The 11,793-nt window shown below is 32.1% G+C and overlaps 1 protein-coding gene across 1 annotated transcript; it reads right to left on the reverse strand.

The window, feature by feature from the left end:
- Positions 1–2,574: 2,574 nt before the first annotated feature.
- On the reverse strand, positions 2,575–11,044 carry LOC133196537 (very-long-chain 3-oxoacyl-CoA reductase-like). The gene is made up of 9 exons (XM_061332414.1): positions 11,036–11,044; positions 10,490–10,565; positions 10,275–10,385; positions 7,734–7,798; positions 7,301–7,345; positions 7,074–7,190; positions 5,617–5,682; positions 4,718–4,897; positions 2,575–4,405 (listed from the first exon to the last, which is right to left on the reverse strand). Exons 1-9 carry the CDS (start codon positions 11,042–11,044, stop codon positions 4,295–4,297), a joined length of 780 nt encoding a protein of 259 aa, XP_061188398.1. The 3' UTR covers positions 2,575–4,294.
- Between the last annotated feature and the right edge of the window lie 749 nt (positions 11,045–11,793).

The raw sequence follows: 11,793 nt of genomic DNA on the forward strand, positions 1-11,793 counted from the left end.
CCTAGATAATGATAGCATACATTTTGGTGTATATTACTAGTCTGGATTGCTTGACGTTGTCAATTTACAACTCTGTTTATTTGTATTGTATTGTGTTACAAGAATTTTTTTGGTTACAATATTTTATTTTATTTGCTTTACAGTAAATCGTATGAAACGTATGAATGTATATGTCAATCGGAGGATGGTACTCGCATGACGTTTCCTATGCAGTCAATCGTATGATGTGAATGTAGGAGTTGAATAAAGACATACGCATTTACATATTTCTCTTTCTCTGGGCATTGATCAGTACAATATAGTTACCCTAAAATATCAGAGCTGGAAGAGATAGATAAAAACCACTGTTTAGGATTTAACATACACTCTTACTTGAACAACCTTTAATAGGCATGATAAATAATTTCGAACCAAAATTACCTATTCATCCCATAGAATGTACGGCAGCTATCTGCAGGGATATTACTTCCATATTGTTTACATTCGTAAAAACGCTTGGTGTGAAATTAACTCGTCACTTTAGCACAATTATCTGCATATATATTTTTACGCGTGAATATACACAGAAATGGCATTAAAATCAATTTCATGGCTGGTTTAATAAATGACAACAAATGTAAATATTGTTCAATAACTGGCACCATTTATGAAACAAATATATACATATTCGGATATAAAATAAAATAATGTCCAATATGATATCTAAAAAAAAAAGATATTTACGGTCAAAGATATTGCATAGACACTAAACATTTTATCACCAATACAGATTAGAGTTCTGACCCAAAAAAAATTATCTCATAATTTTTTGTCAAATGGGTACCTTATTCCTGTCCAGATGACTAAAAGAAACACGAGTTAAATGTGCTAAGGGTCTATCAAAAAATAAATATTTTAACAGAAGAAGGTTTGTTAAATTTGGTTGAAGGGTGAAGAAACATGAATATACTTTTAAGAGCCCAAATGGAAGATAAATAATAAAATTAAGCATCAGAGGGGTGCTTTCGTCCTTTTATTGCAAATAGAAGCCAGAACTCCAAAGAGGTCTTGTTTAAACAGGTTTTCCTGTTTACTCGAGAGGTCCAGTAATACATGCATATAGACCCAAAGAAAGGACCATCGATTGCAACTTTCATGCTAAATCTGAAGATAGGAAGGTTTACAGAGCTTAGCCATCTCTCGTATTCACTAGTTCTTAGTCATTGTGACATTTTTATCCCCAAAAATTCACGAAAAGAATCAAAAGAAAACGCAACAATTTTAGATCTGTCCTTGAGAATGCTATCCAATAGTATTTTTTGTGCTATTTAAAAGAACAGTTACCGAGATGTTCTGGTCATCGGTAAAGATACTTTAATTTATGATATATGTACAAAGATTAACACGGAATACGTTTAGGGATTAAAAATAAAAAAGAAACTACTTCTCGTACTTTTCTTATTTTTTAGGACATTTTTCATTATTTATTGAAAGCCCCTCGTGACCATTGCTTAAATAAGAAATATAATTATCTCAGTTTAAACAATTTTTATTAATGTAAAACCATCGAAGGTATTTTTTATGTTAAGATTGTACTGAGGAAAATTAAGCAGGTTTTCTGTAAGAAATGTCAAATCAAGAGAGTATTAATATAATGCTAAATGGCTGGGCAAAAGTTTCCACTGCCTTTTGAGCTCAGCATTTAGTAGGTGTGTATCTATTTCGATCAGAAAACATTTTTCTAGTGAATTGATAAATTATCACAGATCTTCTGATGGCAGGAAAGTTTTGATAAATATTAAAATTAATGATATTGGTTTTTCAACAGTAAATCTCCATGGCCAAATAATGTTTGTGATAGAAAGACCTTTTACACCACAAAAGAGTCTTGACTTACAAACAAAATTCTAAAAATCTTGAAAACCTGATTTATTTAGAGATCTAATTCGTAATCTAGATAACTATAACCAGACTACTCAAAACAACCCCCCCCCCCCAAAAAAAAAAAAACAAAACAAAACAAAAAAAAAAACAAAAAACAAAAAAAAAACAAAACAAAAAAAAACAAAAAAACAAAAAAAAAAAAAAACAACCCCCCACCCAAAAAAAGAAAACAATTAAACTTGTATATCAAACAATTAAAAGTAATAGATACCTAAAAATTGCATGAAAGTGAACATTTTCTTACTTGGTGCAATGCAAACAATACCCCAAGGAGCAGAATAGATTATATTTTATTTGCAGAGAATAAATTTATTATCCATTGATTCTTTTTCTTTAAGAACATGTCCCAGAGTAAATATCAATAGAATGAGTGATCATCTAGAACTAAAAATAGATATTATTCTCCCGAAAAAAAATCAAGAGAGGTTGTGGATATTGGAAAATGAATACTTCATATTTAGTAAATGTAAGCAACTAAAAGATATTTAAAAAAAATAAAGAAGTTGAGCTTAGAGATGCTAAATTTCCACAAGAACGGTAGGAATTGGTTAATCTTATTATTAGAGGGTACACTATAACATACTCTAAAACTAAATGTAAGAGAGTAAAACAAGGAGTAAAAAAAAATGGAAAAAAAAAGAATTACAGATATTGAAAATATGCCTTTTAATGAAATTAATAATGAAGAAAAATATAAGTTAGGAAAAGAATTACAAGAAAAATTTGATACAAAATCTGAAGGAGCATACATCAGATCTAGAGCAAACTAGATCAAGTGTGGAGAAAAATGCTCCTATTGTTTTTTAAAACTACAAAAAAAACTTAACAAAATAATGTTATAGAAAAACGTGATCAAGACCACGCTTTCTTTAGTAGTGATGATATTTTTGGATAATTATGTAAATTCTACGAAAAATTGAATATATACGTCACAAAACCGCAAAACTGAAGACATAAGAAATAAACTAAAAAGCACTGAAAATAAAACAAAATTAAGGAAGCTCTAAACACTATAGAAAAAAAGTTTTTGGACTCTGAGAACATTTATTATTATATAAAGGTGTGCATATTGCGTTTATTTAGTCTATTTTCAACAAAGGCTACCTGCCACATTTCTCGAGGAAACATTTTCAAAGACATCGAAGTATTGCAGAACAGAGTTCACTGTTATTTACCTTGTTTGCAAAATGCATGCAAGTAATGTTTTCAGTTACTTTATTCTGGTATTATATAACGTTATTATATAACGTTAAGAATATTTTATTCAATTTTAAATTGTGTCCTTTACTGAAGATAATCATTTATTCCACTTAACATATTAAAGGGCAGATTATCCTCACTACACAAAACTACCGTATAATGAGAACTCTTCAGTGAGGAGAGTTTAGAGCTTCCTTAATACTGAAAAACAAAGAATATCTGAAGCAAAAACTTCTCTCAGAGAGTGTGAAGAGGCAATTAAAATCATGGATAACAAGTCACCCGGAATTTTACAAAATATATTTTGAAGTACATTAATTATTCACTTTTAAAATCTTTAAAATGTGCTGACCCACCATCATCTCAAAAATTAGCTGTTATAAGTCTGATAAATTCAGGGGGGATATAATTAAAAAAATTACAGATCAATAAGCCAATAAAACTGTGATTATAAAATCCTTGTATTGTTTTGGTTAGAAGATTACAAAGTGTTATTTCTAAATTAATAAATGAAGACCAGTAAACAATTATTGAAGGCTAATATTTAGATAATAATGTTTGTGTTATTCAAGATATACTTGATTATGGTGAAAATCATACACGTAAAGAAAATGAACTACTACTATTTTTAGATTTTGAAAAAAACTTTTGATAATATTGAATGGAAATTTACGATACTAACATAAGAAAAATTTAATTTTGGTTCAAATTTTATAAAGTGGAATTAACGTTTATATAATAATTCCACTTTTAAAGTAATGAAATTCAAAAATGAAATTATGTTAAATCAGCCCTGGGAGTGCTATCCATCACTGTCTTTTGAGCTACCACAAAGAAGAGAATGCTGAGGTATTGAAGTCATGGGTAAAGAGACTTTAAGTCATTTCTAAACATTAACAGGGAATACGTTGAGGGATTAAAATTTAAAAAAAAATACTTTGAATATTTTTTCCATAAAAATTTACAAAATGTTAAAAAACTTTTTCTCTTTAAGTGATCTTTACCTTATTGAGTGTATATTGATTATTTATTGATGAATACTAAATACGTGTATATTCTTTTGAATAAATACTGTCTTTGAGTATAGGTTTTAACGACTGAATGAAGCTTTCTTATATTGTCACATAAAACTAAGCAATACATATTTGCTTCCGAGTTTAGCTGATCAAGATTATTCCTTTTTCTTAGACATATTTTCTAAATTTGCTTTTCTGGTTTTTTCCGCCGCGCCCATCAACATCATTTTTACGATTCCTTCTGGTAGCATGCCCATGACTGCATCCTGTAAAACACATATAAGACTGGAAAACATTTCAAATATTTTTTACTGAATGTTTAGATAAATCCGTCTTATGGTCACGAATCAGACTTATTTTTAATTATGTTTCATATGTCTCTATGCTGTAAACTGAAACTCAGAATTATACTTTACTGCACTGTAAACTAAAAAATTGATTTATTTTTGAATGTGTCACCATTCAGTGCTAAATGCGAATTCTGACTTGAGGTTTTGATGTTTCATGATTAACCTTACAAAATTTCATGTAATTGTGCTGAGATATATAAGATGACATTCTACGGACATAATACAGACCTGAACATTATGTGCCCAGTAGCCATTGGTAAAATCTGATACCCCAACGGAATCCAGGGCAGCTTTCGCACAGGTGGTGGGACTAGGTTCAAATAAGGAAGGTTTTACGATCTTGGACCTCTTTGTTGCAACAAGAAATGGCATGGACATATTTGTTACAACAAGATATGGCATAACACACTGTAAAGATTTGTACAGACAATGTATATATTTGCAGATTGGTCCGGTCCAACAGAGATATCTTAGTGCAGTTAATTGTATAATGCAGGGCAAGAATGGGATACTACAACAAGTTTTCATCCTTGTGTTTCTATTCTAAAATAATAGATTCAAAGAAATGCTACTACTTAAACAATCAGACTTTTACTTTGGGACAAATTCTAGATTCAAGAATGTAAGCAGATACAAAAAGTATACTGTTAGTTGGCAATGAGTTTTCTAATTCGGTGAGTGCTCAAATATTGTGTTTGATATTGTCAATAAATAAAAACATGTACAGAGGCATCCCCTGTAGTTTTGAAAAAAAAAAAGTTTTAAAAAATAATCTTTTCTCTTTAAATTATGAAAAGACAACACACGGCAGATGAACATTGGGCACTCTTTAATTAAAAAAAATGATGGTATTGTTAGCAACAACCTTAATTAATGTCATGAACGTGTATATAAACTGAGGTTTAGTCTTGAATTGAATGAATCTGTGAATTACCAGTACCGGAAGTTAAAACTCAGTTATAAATACAGATCTTTTCACTTTATAAGTGAAAAAAATATCAATCTTGAGGTTGATATATAAATTAATACACTAGTCTTATTAAAAAAAAAATATGTACATTTGACAAATTATTTGCTAGATAAGCTTCTTCTGGTGTTGATGGACAACATACAAAATATGTGCCTACCTGACAAATAATTCCCTTCGATTCATATTCAGATTGAATACACCGGGAGAAAAATGTCATATAAGCCTGAAAAAGTGAATTTGTTGTAAAGTCAACAGAGGTTCAGATCGTACAGAACAAATTTCATTTACTAGTCAAAATAATATTTGTAATCGTGATTGTTCATCTTTTGTCGAAAAAAAATTATAATCAATCAATGAAACACTTAAATCAAATGCAATATCCCTTAAAACATGTCAGAGGGGATACTTAATACTTTTTTGTAAAATCTTTTGATTTCAAAATGTATCAAGACGTTACTGAAGAACTCTTTAATGTTTGGATTGACTGCTACGGCCAATCTTTCATTCAGAATATTTCAATGAAAAACCTAGCTCTCTCTTAAAAGATTCATTCTTACGTTAAATCGATGTATCTCTTTGAACTCGAAATAAAAGACACCACAGAATCCTACACACCTGTTTCATATTTGGATATTTTGATAGAAAAAGACATGAATGACAATCTAACAAATTAACAAAACTTAATCATAAATGTGACGACTTCAACTTTTCTATCGTCAACATCCCTTATTTATGTAGCAATATACCATCATCACCTGCATATGGACTTTATGTCTCCCAGTTGATTCCATACGCAGAAGCATGTTTTAAGTAGGAATAATTTGTACAACGAAGGCAAAATATTGACAAATAAGTTGAATATACAGGGAAAACAACAATATCGTTTAAAATCAACAATTCGCAAATTCTATGGTCGATACAATGACCTTGTTAACAAATACAATTTATCATTAAGTCTGGTGACTAACGTTTTTCATACAAATTGTTAGGCCACTATCTTCTTACTGAATTGTCTACGGACTTTTACCGTTTGCCCGATCATGACAAGGAACGGGTGTGACAGGTCGACAGGGGATGCTTACTCCTCCATGGTTTACAATCTGTTGTTTTTGAAGGTCCGTGTTTGCTCTGCTTCCAATTTGTATTGTTCCAATGAACTTTTGAGCTTGATTACTGTTCGTTATATCTTTACATTTCATACAGAACATCACAGGTGGAGTACACGGTGAACAGAGGGGAAAGATGCAGGCCCGCCGTTGAGGGCAGACTGATAATTATTGCTTATATACCTTGCAGAGAGCGTACACAGTAGAAGAAAAGTATTTAATTACAGAACTAAAGGCACTCTGATATTTATAGGTCACGGACCTTACAGGTAAGTCAACAGTGAGCAGAAATGTAGGGTTGAGTTCTGCAGCGGAGAACAGACTCATAATAAAAGAGCACGTGCCTAACAGGCTGAGAACACAGTGGACAGAGGAAAGAGGCATTATTCTACAGCTGAGGAGATACTGATTATTGTAGGTCACGTGTCGTGCAGGCGAAATATACTTTGAACAGAAAAGGGCCTTGTTACACAGCTGAGTATGTAGACTGAAAATTAATTTAACGTACCTTACAGGCGGAGTACACCGTTATGAGAGGGATGGGGTGCAAGCCTGCAGCGGAGGAGATGTTTATGACTGCGCCTTTCTTTCTCTCCACCATTGCAGGCATCACAATGCTGGTCATCTGCAATAAGTAACAGGAAAAACTTTCATTAGAGTAAAAAAGGTAGAGAATTAAGCATTTAGGTTCTGTTTTATGAGATCGTAAATGTGTTGTTAGAGAATATAACTTACCATGGTCACAGCTGTTACATTTACGTTGATCATTTTCATAAAAATCTGAAAGAAATATACATAAGAACGTCGATTTCGTAATATTAATAATGTTGAACATCACTGGAAACACTGACAAGCAAAACCAGGTATCATTTAGGTAGAGACCATTTCAAATTAAATGTGAAGGGCAAAATGGTAAACTAGACATGTAATTTTTGTAGAAAATTTTGTGTTCATTAATCGTTTTTTCTTGGTGTAAGAAGAAGATTTTGCTACTTGTATTTTTTGAAGAAGTAAAAAAAGAAGATTTTTCCCGAATTTAATTTTAATCTTATTGAGTTAATGAAGCTAAAATTAATCACCCCTTCTTGCAGCTTAAGAAACAACGAACAACCTGAGATTTTCATTTTATGGTTTCAAACATGGAAAAAATAATTTTGTTTTCCCATACCTCTCCTCTATCAGCTACATCCAAAAAGTAGTTTGGGGATGGATAATTCATCCCTACATTGTTAACTGCAATTTAAAAATATTGAGATGAATGAATACTACATTTAACATTAATGGTAATCTAACAACCAAGCTTTATGATAAACGTGATGACTTTAACTTTTCAATCGTCAACTTCCCTTACTTATGCAGCAATATACCTTCATCACCTGCATACGGGGTATATCTCTCTCAGTTGATTCGATACGCAAGAGCATGCTCTACGTATGTACAATTTCTAAAACGAGGTAAATTATTGACAAATAAGTTGATGAAACAAGAATATCAGCTGTCTCGCTTAAAGTCATCATTAGTTCTATGGTCGATACAATGACCTTGTCAGCAAATACAATTGATCATTTAGTCAAATGCTGAGTGACGTTTTTCATACTAATTGCTAGGCCATTATTTACACACTGAATTTTCGACGGATTTTTCCGTTATTTCCCGATCATGACAAGGAGCACACGGCGGGTGTGACCGGTCGGCAGGGGATGCTCACTCCTCCATGGCACCTGATCCCACCTCTGATGTTTGGAGGTCCGTGTTTGCTCTGCTCTTATTTTGTATTGTATAATGGACTTTTGAGCTTGAATACTGTTCGTTATCTCCATATATTTCATAGTACTCCATTTAAAAGAAAGTGAACTATTATATTAATAAACAAGATTTTCCATCAAGCTAGGCCCATATACTAGTAATCTTTTTACTTGAAAGTAAATTGAACAAGATTTTTAAGATACATAAGTGTGATATTCAATTTCATATCAATATAATCAGTCTAGTGCTATGAAATAGATAAAGAAATGTACATATAAAAGATCAAGAGGTTCATTTTATAGCCGAATTTGGGCTATATTACGAGTGCCAAGTCATTGCATATAAGTGAAACGATTGCTAGAAAATAATTGTGGAAAAGTCAATCAAAGCAATAAAATATACTGAAAGGAAAAAGAAACACAGGGTAACAAAATATTTGATAATCATTTACTACTTCTTGACCGAAAATTATGAAATGTTGTGTGGGAAGTATTTCTGTGGTTTTGCATCTAAGTTGTTGTTCAAAATTACTCCACCGTAAAAGGTATGACGTCACATAGGGAAAGTGTTAAAAAAAACCCAAAACACGTGCAAATTGACGATGGCAGGTATAATTGTCAACAAATTTTGTAATAGAAGTTGGTACTCTTGGGGTATAAACACTGTTTTCCGCTATTTAAAGTCAATTTGAATTATCGGTTCCCATAGAAAGAGTGGAAGGGATTTCGACCAACCATGACAGGAACGTCAGCGTATAACGAGGCCTTGTCAAGACAGAGCTATCCATCCTACCACTGGCGTAATTGCCACGTCACTACCACGAAATGCAGGAGGCAATCACGATCTCACTCCCACCCCAAAACTGGTAGAAAACGATTGCGCCAGTTTGTTCTGCAAGCTTGTTGACTTTACGGAGGTGTTCGTCTCAAACGCGCACGTGAGCGCAGTATGCCTATTTTTTGTTTAGCATTTTTACTCCCACCAAATAAAGCCAGAATATATCAAGCCTTTCTAGCAAAATATCACATTAACCTTCTCGACTGTGTCCGTACAATTTACCCTTGTCTCCAATTGAACCTTTGTGAGACTAACTGGACTACAGAATAAGAAGGCGTCGGAATATATCGGCCCCTCTTGACCAGCTAAGGGCTACCGTGTTGGAAGGGTTAGATAATATCGCTATGAGAAAGATAAATGCACCGAAGACTTCCATGCACAGGAGTATTAAGACTTGGACCGATGCGTAAGAGAAGCATAGGAATAATGCTTACATTTTCGATTTGACTTTTGTGGGGGTACATGTACCGTTAAATGAGTTTCTTGAATTATTCGTTAAAATCAAATGAGATTTTCTTAACATATTGATTAAAGATGTGTCTAAGTGTTAGATAATAAAATTGGAAAATACATTGAAAAAATTATCATTAAATCACATCCAAAAGTTTACCCAGCGTTTCTTTTTCCTTTCAGTATAAATGTATGTTGAAACTAAGTATCTACTTTAAAGAACATTGAATTATGATGAACAATATCACACAATAAGATTTCAAGCAGTTAGCTTTGATCAGTGTGAGATTCATGAAGTGTCAATGTTGAATTTTCAATTTCAATAAAAGTTAATCCAAACGTCATTAGCTTTGTTCTAAATGCATAAGACTGACAAAACACACAATATGACCCAAGTTTAATTTGTTTACAGAGATTCAATAGAGAAGTAATAATCCCTTCTGTGCATTAGTGAATAAAATACTTTGTATGAGTTTGAAAAGAAAGACATGACCTCATTTCAAAAATGTGTTTGCTGTTGTTCAAATGCTTAATGTCTCTGTTATACTCGTAAATTAATACTCGTTGTTCTATCCTGACTTTCCAAGAAAATAAATGTTTTAAAGGATAAATTAAGGTTATCCTTTGATAAAGTATGACAGAAAAGACTGTAGAATAAGAATGATTGTCCTTTTACCTAGTGTTCCAATCTCCAGACCGGCTAGCTGGTCCCTAATGGAATCATACAACTCCACACCTTTACTGAAGTCAGCCACAATAATTCTAGTTTGAACTTTGCTCTCTTTTTCTGGAAAGCAAAGCACAAAATACTATGTACTGTATATGTTACATGCCATTGCTGATGAACGTATCATGATGAATTATTCACTTTGATTCACAAATCTTCATTACCTATTTCATTGGCAACCTCCTGAAGTTTTGCTTCTGAGCGACTTATTAAAACAATATTTACTCCCCTTTTAGCTAGCTAAAAAAGGAATGATTAATATTACTTATTATAAAATTTGATTGAAAGTATATGTATTTAAGTACTTTAATACAATGTATAAACTGTTCCCTTTACCAATTAATTTTACCAAACTTTCATGAATACTATTTTAAAACGCTTTTGATAATACTTGATATCGCAATCAATTAACTTAACGGAACTCTTTCGCGATTGAGGTAGGAAACGTCAATTAACTGGGGGCAATGTGCTGTTGAATACACTACGAGATCGAAAACTGTACCTTTTTAAAGGACATACCAGAAAGAGGTCGTGGAGAAATATCTTGCTAAATTTTCGGTGCACCACGCTGATAAAATTTAGATATTTTCCGCTAAGCCAACTCTTCTCATGATAAATTCAACCATTTCTTTCTGATAAACGTTACTTTTGGAAGTCTTAACATTCCGAATAAGATTACTTACTTTGCAACCATTAGCAATACATTATACTTTCGGCATGCTCAGTGTTTAAATCATTCATTGTTACTAGACTAAACAATATGTTATGCCCCGAAAATGACGCCAGATTTAGAACTTTCTTAATTTTTTTTCGCAAAAGAGTGGCAGTAAGTTAGAGAACCGCGAGGAAATCACGATACTAAGTATTCTCTTCGTTTTATAGCTCGCTGTATAGTTACTCATCCAAAATTATATACAATCCTTTCTAATATTGTGAAAGGTTGAAAGTAGCAGTCTGATAACTAGATCAAAAAATATATGCAAGTTGATTCATTCAAAAATATAACCAGAAATCTGAAATGAAATTTAAGCTCTACAGGACTCTGGTTTGAATTTAAACATTCTTGAGAAAGTTGCACTTAGACTTGAAGTATTTCTCTTAAAATTCTTCGATTTTGCTTTCATTTATTAGAGCAACTTAAGTAATTTCAAATGTTCTAGTTTTCCCCATTTTCGTTTGACAAAATTATATTGACTAAAATATAAAACTGAGCAGATTTTATTTTAACAGAGTGAAATTCTTGAAGAGGCAAAATATTGAAATAATACTTCATAGTTTGCTTCGCGTAAAAGTGTCATCACTTCATTAAAATCAAAAATTAGTGCTCAGATTACATATTTGTATCTCGTCGAAGTCAATTGTACTTGAGGGTGACCTGGTCCTAAAAACTAGTTACAGATAGTTACATTTTAGCGACTGCAGGAAAAGACGCATGTTGAAAGAAATGTTTAAAGACAAAAGGAGAGAA

The sequence above is a fragment of the Saccostrea echinata genome, unplaced genomic scaffold (assembly GCF_033153115.1).
Source record: "Saccostrea echinata isolate AGI-Se365-2 ecotype Australia unplaced genomic scaffold, CSIRO_AGI_Sech_v1 ptg000001l, whole genome shotgun sequence".
In the NCBI taxonomy this organism is placed as follows: domain Eukaryota; kingdom Metazoa; phylum Mollusca; class Bivalvia; order Ostreida; family Ostreidae; genus Saccostrea; species Saccostrea echinata.